Source organism: Sinocyclocheilus rhinocerous, unplaced genomic scaffold, assembly GCF_001515625.1.
Source record: "Sinocyclocheilus rhinocerous isolate Xijiao unplaced genomic scaffold, SAMN03320098_v1.1 scaffold404, whole genome shotgun sequence".
NCBI lineage: Eukaryota > Metazoa > Chordata > Actinopteri > Cypriniformes > Cyprinidae > Sinocyclocheilus > Sinocyclocheilus rhinocerous.
In genome coordinates, this window is record NW_015628680.1 from 620,900 (window position 1) to 634,752 (window position 13,853).

At 36.6% G+C, this 13,853-nt stretch overlaps 2 protein-coding genes across 2 annotated transcripts in view; both read right to left on the minus strand.

Moving 5' to 3' along the window:
* Nucleotides 1–2,346: 2,346 nt before the first annotated feature.
* LOC107737971 (phosphatidylcholine:ceramide cholinephosphotransferase 2-like) lies at nt 2,347–9,136 on the minus strand. The gene is made up of 5 exons (XM_016549623.1): nt 8,993–9,136; nt 6,227–6,739; nt 4,666–4,783; nt 2,663–2,816; nt 2,347–2,534 (listed from the first exon to the last, which is right to left on the minus strand). The coding sequence occupies exons 2-5, from the start codon at nt 6,721–6,723 to the stop codon at nt 2,347–2,349; spliced, it is 957 nt and encodes a 318-aa protein (XP_016405109.1). The 5' UTR covers nt 6,724–6,739; nt 8,993–9,136.
* A 905-nt stretch (nt 9,137–10,041) lies between these two features.
* aimp1b (aminoacyl tRNA synthetase complex interacting multifunctional protein 1b) overlaps nt 10,042–13,853 on the minus strand; it is a 7,880-nt gene continuing 4,068 nt past the window's right edge. The window contains exons 3-7 of the mRNA XM_016549629.1: nt 13,563–13,676; nt 13,283–13,441; nt 11,609–11,826; nt 10,522–10,690; nt 10,042–10,446 (exon numbers count right to left, since the gene is read on the minus strand). Coding sequence (XP_016405115.1) covers nt 10,280–10,446; nt 10,522–10,690; nt 11,609–11,826; nt 13,283–13,441; nt 13,563–13,676 — 827 coding nt within the window. The 3' untranslated portion in view covers nt 10,042–10,279. The remainder of the gene's footprint in view (nt 10,447–10,521; nt 10,691–11,608; nt 11,827–13,282; nt 13,442–13,562; nt 13,677–13,853) is intronic.

A 13,853-nucleotide genomic window follows, 5' to 3' on the forward strand; every position in this document is an offset into this window, starting at 1 on the left:
CCCTCAAACTCGTCTAAGCTCTTTGTTGTTCTTTGGGCGCGCCTCAATTTAAATACCGTGCTCTGTGACGTCATCGCCACATCACAGTTCCACAGTTGCCATAGCAACGGAATGTCAGCTAATAATGACTTTATTCAACAATTCGTCTCCTCTGTGTCTCTCCGCATCACCGTAGCACTATTTTGGAGGATATCCGCTGAATGCAAGCAGCGTACGCTATTCAGTGTCAGACGCGCTGCACGGATGCGCTGTTTTCGTTCAAATCACAGCGTAAATACACGTAGAAAACGTATCCTTGTGTCGCGGCTGACACAGAAGAGCGTATGCTGCTTGCGTTCAGCTCATATTCTTCAAAATAGCGCTACGGTGATGCGGAGAGACACAGAGGAGACGAATTGTTGTGTAAAGTCGTTATTATTGTTTTCTTCGCGTACAAAAAGTATTCTCGTCGCTTCATAACGTTACGGTTGAACCACTGATGGCACATGGACTATTCTGACGATGTCTTTCATCCTTTTCTGGACCTTGACAGTGTAAGTTACTTGGCAGTCAATGGGACAGTCACAAGCCTCCCGGTTTTCATCCAAAATATCTTAAATTGTGTTCCGAAGACGAACGAAGCTTTTACGGGTTTGGAACGACATGGGGGTAAGTGATTAATGACAAGATTTTCATTTTGGGGTGGAGTATCCCTTTAAAGCAGAATTCATAATGTTTAGCTTTTGGTCCAACTTAGTAAGAAAAACTACTAGTTAGCTTTTGTTTCAGCTGCTTCAAAGATGACGTATAAAGAAACAAAATGCCAAAGCTACTTGAAGTCAAAAGTTGCGAAAAGCCGTGCTTAGGGAAAGCACACAGAATAAATGCTTCTTCTGTTTAAAATGCTAAAATATTTGAATGTTTCGACCTCTAATTTATTTTTTCTATTTTACTATGATTTGTTACTATTAATGTTAAAGGGATAGTTCACCCAAAAATAAAAATTCTCTCATTAATTACTCACTCTCATGTCGTTCCAAACCCGTAAGACCTTCGTTCATCTTCGGAACACAAATTAAGATATTTTTGATGAATTCTGAGAGCTGTCTGACCCTCCCATAGACAGCAAGGTAACTACCACGATCAACGTCCAGAAACGTAGCAAGGCGATCGGTAAAATAATCCATGTGACATCAGGGGTTCAACCGTAATTTTACGAAGCTACGAGAATACTTTTTGTACGCAAAGAAAACAAAAATAACGACTTTATTCAACAATTCGTCTCCTCCGCGTCACCCTGGCGCCATTTTGGAGAATATCCGCTGAACGCAAACAGCGTATGCTATTCTGTGTCAGTTGCGTCACGCAAATACGTTTTCTACGTTGTTTATGCTTTGATTTGGACGAAAACACCGTATCCACGTAACGCAGCTGACACAATAGCATACGCGGTTTACGTTCAGTGGTAATTACATTGCCGTCTATAGGAAGGTCAGAGAGCTCTTAGAATTCATCAGAAATATCTTAATTTGTGTTCCGAAGATGAACAGAGGTCTTACAAGTTTGAAACGACATGAGGGTGAGTAATTAATGAGAGAATTTTCATTTTTGGGTGAATTATCCCTTTAAAAGTCTACTGTTTTTTATGGAAGCCCATTTCCGCCACAGAATAAAAGAATTAAAAATTCTCTCAAAATTCTGAAGAAAAAAGTCAAAATTATGAGGTATAAACTCACAATTCTAAAGGAAAAAAAGTTTGAAGTATGTGATATAAAGTCCGAATTCTACAATTTTTCCCTCACGGTTTCAAATTTACATCTCACTACTTTTTTTTTTCTGCCACGGAAAAAAAAAGTTTAACTTATCTCACAATTCCAACTTTCCTTATCAGAATTCTGAGTTAATATCCTGCAATTCTGACTTTTTTTCAGATCTTGTCAGATTTGCGTGATTAAAAGTCGCAATTAACTTTATTTAATCATTTTTTTCCATGGTGGAAACAAGCTTCCTTATTATTATTATTATTTTTTTAAACCTGATTTTGTTATTTGTTCGTTTTTCATAGTGTGTTTTTTAGACTACAGTAGTCAACTTTTGAAGTGGATCAAAACCTTTCATCAAAGTTGCCCTAAGACCAAAATGCGTTCTTGTCTTATGACAACTTTGATGAATTTTTTTGATCAGACTACATATTGAATCCAATTAGGGTCAGTTCGACCTGCACCATTAAGATAGTTCCCAGGTTTTTAACATAGGTGAATATTTATTATTAATCATGTCATCACACAGCTGACTCTCAGCAAATTTGCAATCTTCCACATGAGTTTCCATGCAAGAATATGGAATGGAAGTTAAACAGAGCAGTTTTTAATAAGCTTTTACCTGGTTGTTGGCTATGGTGTGGTACCAGTAGAAGAGGCGTGAGGTGATGAAATACGCCACCACTACATCCACGCTGTAATGCTCATGCGCCATCAGGATACAGACCACGCCCACCGCGCTTAGCAACCAGCAGATCACATGATAGCAACGCCATAGCAACGAGCGGGGCGAGTCTACCACACAAAACAACTCACTTCAAAACATAACCAATCCTTAACTGGGTTAAAAAGAACAACAGTGGGAATGCAAGTGGACTGAGAGCCGATGGAAATGATGATGATGATGGTTTCCTTATACTCACATTCCTGGATGAAGAGGAAGGTGAGGGTCAGCATGACCGTGTGGCCGCTGTATAGGAAGTCTCCACACATGAGATGAGAGGCAGTGATGGACAAACCTGCTCCAGACACCAGCTGCAAAACACGCTCGATCTTGCCGTGAGAATCACCGTAGAGCTACAGACAGAAGCATGCCAAACATAAAAGAGGCATGAGATAGAAACACCAAAGCTTCCCACGAAGGCATGCTGCAATTCAGCATTGCACGCAGAAAATACATCATAGCTAATGCATGTGATACATTTATGGAATAATTTTTTTTTTAATCTCACAAATTAAAATGACTTATTTCTCGCAATTGCAAGTTTAAATCTCACAATTCAGACTTTTTTTTTTTTTTTTTGAGAACTGCGAGTTTACATCTTGCAGTTGCAAGTTACTATAAGATGCAATTGGGAGTTTATGACTTGGAATTGTGAGATAAACTCACAATTCAAACCTTTTTCTCAGAATTGCGAGTTTATCTCACAATTCCAAGTCATAAACTATCTTATAAACTATATCTTTCAATTTTACGTTTTGGGAAAAAAAATCAGAATTGTGAGATATAAACTTGCAAATTATGAGAAAAAAAGTTTATATCTCACAATTGTAAGTTATTAAATCCAAGATGTAAACTCAATTCTGATAAAATTTTAAAAAAAAAGACAATTGCAAGATAGAAAAAAAAGTCCATATTGTGAGATCCAAACTCGCAATTAGCCTATTTTTATACGTTTATTCAGTGGCAGAAATAAGCTTTCATATGTGACAGCTATAATTTAATGCAAAAATAAATGCTCTGCATCGAAAATATATATAAACACACTATTGCATTTTTTAAGGACTTATTTTGCAGCATTTATTTTACAGTCATTTTATTGGTTAATTCAAAGACAGGTTACACTCACAGTATGGATGGATGAATAATTATGAGACGCTAGTGAGTCATCTATGTCATATAAATTGAGAAAGCGTCACATCCTGATGAAGATTTTAAACTCAGAAGATGAAAATAACTCTAAAAGCTCAAAATTAACCATTGCCTCCTATGATGTGCAAAAAACACCCCGGTTAAAAGCTCAGAAAGTGTTTTATGTGTATTTAAAGCCCTTATATCTTGATTTTTGATTTTCTACTTGTTTTTTAGACTCAGTCTCTGAATCAGTTGTTGACTAATCCTGGTTTCTCAACAGCTAATACTGATACTAGAAAGAAGGTTGGCTGATTTACTGTACATGTTAAGTAATACAAATTAACTGTATGAGTTACATGAGTTAATATGAGTTATTTTTAGTGCTGTTAAATGATTAATCGCGATTAATCGCATCCAAAATAAGTTTTTGTTTGCATAATATTTGTGTGTTCTGTGTATATTAATTATGTATATATAAATACACACACATACAGTATATATTTTGAAAATATTGACATGTATTTACAATACTGATATATACAATATATATAAAATACTTGACTATTTATATTCATATAATTTATATTATAAATAAATATATTTATTATATAAAAATAACATTTTTCCGAAATATATGCATGCATTTGTGTGTATTTATATATGCATAATAAATATACACAGAACACATATATTATGCAAACAGAACTTTTATTTTGGATGCGATTAATCGCGATTAATCGCTTGACAGCACTAGTTATTTTATGTAAAATGTTAGTTAAAATTTATTTGAAAATTTTTGGAAATTGTGTACATTAACCATGCAGTAGCAATCATCTCAAAATATCAGCCAATATTGGTGAAATTACCATAATTTTGCAGAAGTGCAAAGGGCATCTTTCCTGTTTACGTACAATATAGTGAAATAATAATATTTGACACTGATCTGCGTTTGATTGCATTTATTTTGAATGTACTAAACTTGTATTACATCAGTATTGCATGACTTTTATTTGCACACTGCATGATAGTTCACTCATTCATATGTGTCTGTGTTAATTGAGCGGCACTCACCTTCGGGGCGCAGTGCATGTGCATGCTGGGAACAGGAAGAGTTGTGATGTACATGGTCACCATACGGTACAAATACAACATTCCCTGCAGGAAGAAAAACCTTCGGCCCACGATGGCTCTGTCAAAACAACGGGAGGAATCATGGGATTGAGTGAGTATAATGAGCTTATATTTGCAACTGAAAAGCTTTTTTTATTTAACTTGTTTTTATTCAACTTGCACCAAGACATAGGGCTGCACGACTGGGGGAAAACAATCTAATTGTGATTGATCTGACTGACTGAAAAACTGCAAATGCGATTTAAAATGAAACTTTAAATTACAGTGTGTTTGTAGGGCTTGCACAATTTGACCAACATTTTCGTGACTGATACACACTACTGGTCAGAAGTTTATTATAATTAAAATAATTGTATAAGTCTCTTCTGCTCACCAAGGCTGCATTTATTTATTTGTGTTTGCATACAAAAATACAGTAATATTTTTAAATATCATTAGTTTAAAATAACTGTTTTCTATGTGAATATCTATTAAACTGTAATTTATTTCTGTGATGCGCAGCTGTATTTTCAGCATCATTACTCCAGTCTTCAGTGTCACATGATCTTCAGAAATCATTCTAATATGCTGATTTGCTGTTCAAGAAACATTTCTGATTATTATCAATGTTGAAAACAGTTGTGCTGCACAATATTTTTGTGGTAATGATGCTGAAAATTCAGCTTTGCATCCAAGGAATAAATTACATATTCACACAGAAGACAGTTATTTTAAATTGCCATAACATTCCTATATAATATTAATAATAAAGCCTCTCTTTTGTTGACAACATCCGGTTTATAAGTGCTTCTCATTACAAGTTCGTGAAGATGTTGCGTTTCTAAATGCACGTTCAGACTCAGATGCAGGTTGAGTTTATGCAAAGCAGCATTTACTGTGAACCGAGATACTAAAAGCACTGGATCATGAGCTGCTCAAGTGTAAATGAACACAATGACGCACTGAAATGTTAGTATCTGAACATCTGAGTAGGAAAAAAAAATACTATGGAAGTCAATGGTGCTCATCAACTGTTCGGATACCAACATTTTTCAAAATATCTTCTTTTGTGTTCAACTGAAGACAAAAACCCATACAGGTTTGGAACAAGTGGAGGGTGAGTAAATGATGACAGAATTTTCATTCTGGAAGTGAACTACTCCTTTAATTAAGTTGATAATTGCACTAAGCCATATCACGATTTAAGTTTTATTTCGGTTAATCATGCAGCCCTAGTTCCCAGATAGCACAGGTACGTCTGCAAGACGTCTGTTAAAGATCTCTTCATCTGGAAAGCATCAAACATCTGATAGACGTCTCTAAGATGTCAGTTTTACATTCATTCTATCTTAAAGACGTCTTCTAAACGTCTATTTGACATCTGATAGGAAACGTCCTATAGACGTATTGTAGATGAGCAAACACTCTAAAAAATACGTCTTGCAGATGTAATGCAGACGTCAAATAGACGTCTCTGTGATGGATGTGTGCTATCAGGGTTGGACTCTCACTAAATGCTCACCTGTGCTTGAGGAAGAGCCACTGGATGAACCACAGAGCCACCAGGATCATCCCGTTCACCTCGGTGACGGAAAACGCCCACTCCACACGCGGCACATAATCGAAAAACTTGTCCGGTAACGGCGGGCGCACGGGCATATCCGGGACTCTCTCGTGGACGACGGTGATCATGACGGTTGTAAGGACGAGGTTAAATCCGGCCCAGATGAAGGCGATTCCCGTCTTCCACCATTCCGACGGCAGCCGGGAGCCGCTGGACCTCGGGACGGGGATGCGGATGTAGTCCTGGTTTTTCCGCAAGGCCCTCGCCAAACGTGTCGGCTGGCTGTCGTCTGGCTTGTCGTCAACCTGACCGCCACTGGGTGTGACCGGAGATGGGTGTGGCCGTCCGGTGGGCGTGGTCTGTGGGCGTGGTCTGTCATCTATCGTCACCATCACATGGTAGCCACCGTTGGGTCCGTCATCTTCTCGTTCGTCCAGAAGATGAGATGCTTCCATCGCTCATACACTACAACTAACACAAAATTTAACACAATATTTAATATTAAATATACAATATATAAACATTTAAAACTATTGTCACATGATCGCAATTTATGTTGCATGTTTAACTCAGTGAATGATTCGAGTACTGTCTCAAATAAACACTGTTATTTGGAATTCTCAATCAAATTTTTAGCAAAAATGTCAGTAGACAAAAAAATGAGTGTTGGTAAATATGTTTTTAATTGAATGCATAAAAAAAATTTACAAACAAACAAGGCATATAGTTAAAGCACTGAAGATGATAAATCCTTTGCCTCTCAACAAATAATTATACAGAACAACAAAACTTACTAAAATAATAACACAATACATAAATAAACCACTGGTTAATTAATTTTCTTACTGCTATAAATGAACCTTCTGGAGGTTTGTTTATAAAATGCAACAGTGAATAAAAGATCAAAAGCAAGATTATCAATGCATAAATCAAACACTTGCTGACATGCGTTTTTTTTCTTCATTGCATCACTGTATCATACTGAACAGCCAAGTTTGATAATTTTGAAACTGCAGATTGTTGCATGCGTGCAATCTCTCTTTGCATGTGTGAACAAACGCATAAACACATGCATGTACATGCATCTATAGGTGGGTGTGTTTATTAACTTCAGGCCACAAACGTTTAGGCAGTTTAGCGTGAATGTGTGTGTGTGTGTTTGTTTAGTTCACGCCACACCAGAACGGGCGTTTCAGTGTGAATGTGTGTGTTTGACACACCCTGAAACCTGTGACACACAGACATGTTCACCTCGCTCTTTCACATCTCTGCTGACCCTACAGCCGTCAGACCGGTTTGTGCCGTTCTCATGTGAAATGCTGATTCTCCCCCGACTGGACTGGCAAAATGATTTCCTATATATTTATTTATTTGTATGTATATATCCCTGATAGCACTCGTACATCACGGAGACGTCTATTTGACGTCTGCATTACATCTGCAAGACTGCATTTTTTTAGAGTGTTTGTTCATCTGCAATACGTCTATAGGACGTTTCCTATCAGATGTCTAATAGACGTTTAGAAGATGTCTTTAAGATGTTTATGATGTAAAACTGACATCTTAGAGACGTCTATCAGATGTTTGCACACAGCAGATGCTTTCCAGATGAAGAGATCTTTAACAGACGTCTTGCAGACGTACCTGTGCTATCTGGCAAGGCACATCCAGTATTTGTCTACTGAATGGTGGTATTAGATGGTAAATACCACAGTACTGAATGATTACCATATGCATATACCGAGGTACTTCAATGAATACCACAGTTTTACCATGGTGCATGTACAAAAACTATCATATTACAGGGAACGCTCTCAAAAGGGTCTGGCAAGGTTCTTTCAAAGTTACTCTTCCCAGATAGCAGAGGTACGTCTGCAAGACGTCTGTTAAAGATCATCTGGAAAGCATCTGCTGTGTGCAAACATCTGATAGACGTCTTTAAGATGTCAGTTTTAAATCATAAACATCTTATGGACATCTTCTAAACGTCTATTTGACATCTGATAGGAAACGTCCTATAGACCTATAGCAGATGAACAAACGTTCTAAAAAATACGTCTTGCAGACGTCAAATAGACGTCTCTGTGATGGACGTGTGCTATCAGGGTCGTCTAACATATTTTAAATGTTACCTTTTGTTTTTGAGAACATTCAAAAGTTTGCAAATGACGAAATGGAATCGCATAACCAGGAAAAAACCGGATGTTTTAGGTATGATACATTATATTAGTGCGGTCTTGTGAAAGTCACATGATGTTTGACTCACTGTGTGTAAATGTTTGACAGTGAATCTGATCTGACAGCATTGCTGAGCTCAGCTGCCGCGGAGGTCATCGACCTCTCACCTGTGTGCGCCCTCCAGACCTTCAGCAGCAGCATCGGAGCCCCAAAAAACATCCAGAACCATCCGGATCATAATGGAATAATTATCGATCAGCGCGCGGCTGCCGGTAAAACCCATCTCGAGATCCCGAAATAAACACAATCACCGAGAACGTATTAGACATCAAAAACGCTCCTGATCTGCCCGAAATGCTTTCTAGGTAGGAAGCTCACTAGTCTCTGCAACTTTCTTTGTAGAAACGAATCTCGACCGCATCAGACCGGATCTCTCAAGAACCTTCTTTACAGTCATTATCAATTTTTTTATCATGTTTACAACTCATACGCTTAGCTACAATAAAGTCAGTTCATACGCAAAAGAGAAAGAAACGGTTTATTTACCTGCTAAAAGTTCAAATCTTCACACCGTGTGAGTAAAACACCGTTGATTTGTCAAATTACATGCATGAGTATAAATAAAAAAAAAAAAGAGAGAGATGTAAAGCAGGCGATTTACCTGTTTAACAGAGTGCATGCTCCGGAAGAAAGACTAAACGATGTGCTTGGGAGAAGAAGGGGCTTTAGTCTCCGCCCACACCTGCGGCCACGCCCACCTGCGCTCAGAGACACGCCCACTCCGGGAAGCGTTGAGTCAGAGCACATCAAACACGTGTTTCTACAGAAATGCAAAAACTGAACCCTAAACTTATAAAAGCGATCAGCTTTTACAATATTCAACGTATTTGAATATTAATTTGATTATGGTTTACCGTTTACCATAAGTCATCCTCTCTGTTTTCTTGAAATGCAAGTAAATTTCCATAAACATCATACATATTAATTGTATGTTATATTAGTATATATTATTTAATAAATATTAATATTCTGTTGTATTCATTTATCATACAAATTCTATATTATATTATGTACAATAAAAACATCTACAACCTCTCTATATTGATTTTCTTGTATTCATGAATGCAAATAAATTTCCATAAACATGTTTTAATTCATTATATATTACATATTATGTTATATTAATTATATGATATACAATAATATATAATCTAAAACCTCTCTATATTACATGTTTTCTTGTACTCATGAAAATGCAAATACATTTCCATAATCATATATATATATATATATATTCATTGTATTTATTTGTTATATGCATATTATTTTGTATTCAATATTATGTTTTATTTATGATATTAATGATATATTCTAATATTATATATATAATGTATAAATAATGCAAACATAAAAAATATGAGTATAAATTGAGTTAATTCTATTGAATATTCTATGCGATCTTGATCATTGGTACTATGTGTCCACAATGTTTAATTATCGGTCGACTCGTAAATCCACTTTAGTTTGCTGATGCAGACATGTTATGTATAAGTTATGAATAATGTCTCTCATGTTTCTGAGTGTTTTATCTGCTGTTGGTCAGTAGGGGGTGCAACAAGCTGCTCAAACCTGCTTCAACTCTATTATTATGTGGTCAAGTCTTGAAATGCTTTGGTTTCTGCAGTATGTCTGAATCTTGAGTCTCAGCTCTTTCTGACTAATATTCCCGTTTGGATTTTTGGTGCTTTGTTTATGCAGAGCATCGAGGCCTTTGGTAGTTTTTAATAATTTATTTGTGAGATTTTGATGTCACACATAAATGAAGCTTGTCTGTTATTTGATCCCGCCGTTGCTGACACTCGGGGCCCGACAGAGGCCCTTCCCACGGACCTCAAAGGCCACACCCTTATATGTGGCCACGCCCTTCGCATCTGTGCACAGGTCGGGCTGTAAACGCTCCCAGATCCGCTGTTTGGGATTCAGCTCTTTCTCGGGTTCACCTGCCACATCAGACACAATCCGTTACAAGTCGATGAAGCGGAAATGAGTCAGATGTTCTGGCGAGCGCCTCTTACCGGGGTAACTCTGAAAAGTGACTCTGTCGCCGGGCTGAGCGGCAGTGGGCGGAGTTAAGGGTTCCATTCTCTCTTGATTGACAGCGCAGAGGAGGCGGGCTTGCGATTGAACGCCTCGGACCTTGACTGGCTTCACGTTACACAACAACACCACCAGACACCCCACCAGCTGCACACACATTATCATACAATCATACTGAGTTGAGGGCTAAAGTCATATATAAAAGAAACTAACACTCTTATTCATCAAGGATGCATTAAATTGATCCGAAATGCCAGTAAAGACATTTATAACGTGACAAAAGATTTAATTTTCAAATAAATGCTGCTCTTTTGAACCTTCTATTCATCTGTGAATCCTGAAAAATAAAATGCATCACAGTTTCCACAAACATGTGAACTGTTTCCAACATTGATAATAAATCAGCATATTATACTGATTTCTGAAGATCATGTGACACTGAAGACTGGAGTAATGATGCTGAAAATACAGCTGCGCATCACAGAAATAAATTACAGTTTAACAGATATTCACATAGAAAACAGCTGTTTTAAATTAGAATAATATTTCTCTATTTTTACAGTATTTTTGATCAAATAAATGCAGCCTTGCTGAGCAGAAGAGACTTCTTTAAAAAATATTAATAATCATAAATATGTATACTCTAACCTTTTATGTGGTTGTGTATATTTTTTGACAAATACTGTCCAATATATATATATATATATAATATAAATAATCAAGAATAGAAAATATTTGCTTTTCAGCAGTTCCGACTGTCTTAATACTTAAGTTAAAGGGTTTATTTGGAAAATATATTTATTTCAACTACATTTACAATATGCTTACAATTTATTTTGTCTAATAATAAAAGATAGTATTTTTTTTCTGCATGGGATTTATGCACCTTTACATTTTTGTTATGTAGCAAGCAGCTGTTTATATTCACTATATCAGAAATGTATTTATTCATTTAGTAGGTTTTGAGTATATTGGAGATAAAAAAAAAAAAGATCTACAAGATTTACAAGTTCTTCTAATCAGTTTTTGAAAGGTTTGTTAATGAGATGGAGGGGTGTGTCTAACCTGTTCTGGAGGCATGTGATTGGTTAGTCCGCTGACCACGGTTCTGGGGGCGGGGTCTCCTAACTCCACCTCCTGGATGTGCAGTGATGCTGAATCTGGATGTTTCCGGACGTCCAGGATCCGGCCGACCCGCAGGTCCAGACGGGACACGTCGGGTCTTTGCTCTCGCATCAGAGCGCACGCAGAATCAGAACCGTTCAGACACGCAGCATCCAAACCTGAGACACAAACACGACTCTCGTGAGCCGACACGCTGATCTCTGAATACAAATGATTCATGAATAATACTACCACAGTTTACTCAGATTCACATTCAAATTATAACCATATAATGCCAAACTTACTGTAATGTGGCGCTTCAGGGTTAGCAAATACAAGCCTGTGAGCACAACCCTCATTTATCACCATCAAGACTGTATTTCAGACACAATTTCATAATAAATATACTCCATTTTACATATTAAACGATAAAAGTCCTTTAGCTTATTTTGAAACACTTCTTGCATAATAAGCGTCACATCCATTGCTAAATTTAATCTATATAAGATACAAAAACAAAACTTAAAACTTACCCATACTTATGCATAACTGAAATTAATATGAAAGTATTTTATACGTAAATGAAAATCTTTCATAAATTGATAAAACGGTGTTTTATACATGACTGAAAATTATGCCTTTCATAAATTGATACAAAAGTTTAATACGGAACTGAAAATTATTCTTTTTATTATTTAATATCATATACGTAACTGAAAATTACTATTTGTGTAAATTAATACAAAAATATTTCATATTTATAACTGAAAATTACACCTTTCATGAATTAATAAATGTATTTCATATATATGACTGAAATATACGCCTTTCCTAAATAAGTACAAAAGGATTTTATATTAATTTTGAGTTATAGTTGTTTATTATCTTTTTTTTTTTTTTTACAAACAGAAAATCACATTTTTCATTCTCTGTCACAGCTATTCCCCAATTTCACATTATATTATATTATAAATAAAATGTGAAAACATAATATATATATAAAATATACAGAAAATACTATATATATATACTGTATATATATTAATATATTCTTTATGTAGTATACTATATACTGTGTGCGTGTGTGTGTGTGCGTGCGTGCGTGCGTGTGTGTGAGAGAGTGTGTGTGTGTGTGTGTGTGTGTGTGTGTGTGAGTGTGTGTGTGTGTGCGCGTGTGCGTGTGTGCGTGTGTGTGTATATAAACTTTTTTTTTATTTACAAAGAGAAAATCACATTTTTCATTCCCTGTTCATTATATTATATTATATTACATTATAAATAAAATGTGAAAACGATAATATATATATAATATACAGAAAATACTGTATACACTGTGTACATAGCATATTTACACAATTGATTTATGCATTTGGAAGACGCTTTTATCCAAAGCAACTTGCATTGGATTCAAGATATACATTTGATATTTATTAGATCAGTTCATGCATTCCCTGGGAATCGAACCCATGACCTTGGTGTTGTGAGCGCCATGATCTTTGAGCTACAGGAACACATCCGAGTACTTTGGGCCTAAACTGTGATTTCTTGAAAGCTCAGCAGTAATGATTTCAAATAAAATGATGCATGCATGCTCTTGTTTTTGTTGAGTATTGATGCTGGACTCCTCCGGCTCACCTCTCCTCTCTCTCCTGCGTCTCCCGTCATGTCGGGTGTGTGTGGCGCTCGTCTCTGACCCCGTGTCTGGGGCCGTTTGTGGCAGAGGGGCCCTTTCCCCCAGCAGAGCGGTTTTAGATGCGATCGCTGCCGCCAGAACTCTCTCCTGATGCAGCTTTCCTGAAACACACACACAAGTGTATGTGCTGCTGCATATCTGTATCTCACAGGGCCTACACATGTTTTCTGTGTGAAGGATTGCACGTTGCTTTTCTCATGCATTTGAGTGTGTTTAAAGTACCTGCTTTCCTCTTCTGTGTTTCATGCAATAGCTTCTTCAGATCATCGATGTCTTTCTTTATTTTGGCATTTTCAACCAGCAGTTTCTTCTCTTCCCTCACAGACGCCTGCAGCACTACACAATCAATCACAGAAACAATGCAAGATCAGCACAAACAAATCAACATAACAAATAACAAATGCAAGAAAAACAAACAAATTAACAAAAACAGGAAAACCAAACAGGTAAAGAAATGCAAGAGCAACGAAAATAAAACAAACATAAGATAACAAAACAAATACTATGAACAAG

Bases quoted from the DNA above. Each gene is read 5' to 3' on its own strand.
- LOC107737971 (XM_016549623.1), bottom strand. From the start codon at position 6,723: ATGGAAGCATCTCATCTTCTGGACGAACGAGAAGATGACGGACCCAAC. The intron at 2,817-4,665 runs GTGAGTGCCGCT...TTCTGTCTGTAG, and splicing joins ACATGCACTGCGCCCCGAAG to CTCTACGGTGATTCTCACGG. The intron at 2,535-2,662 runs GTGAGTATAAGG...TTTGTGTGGTAG, and splicing joins CTTCCTCTTCATCCAGGAAT to ACTCGCCCCGCTCGTTGCTA.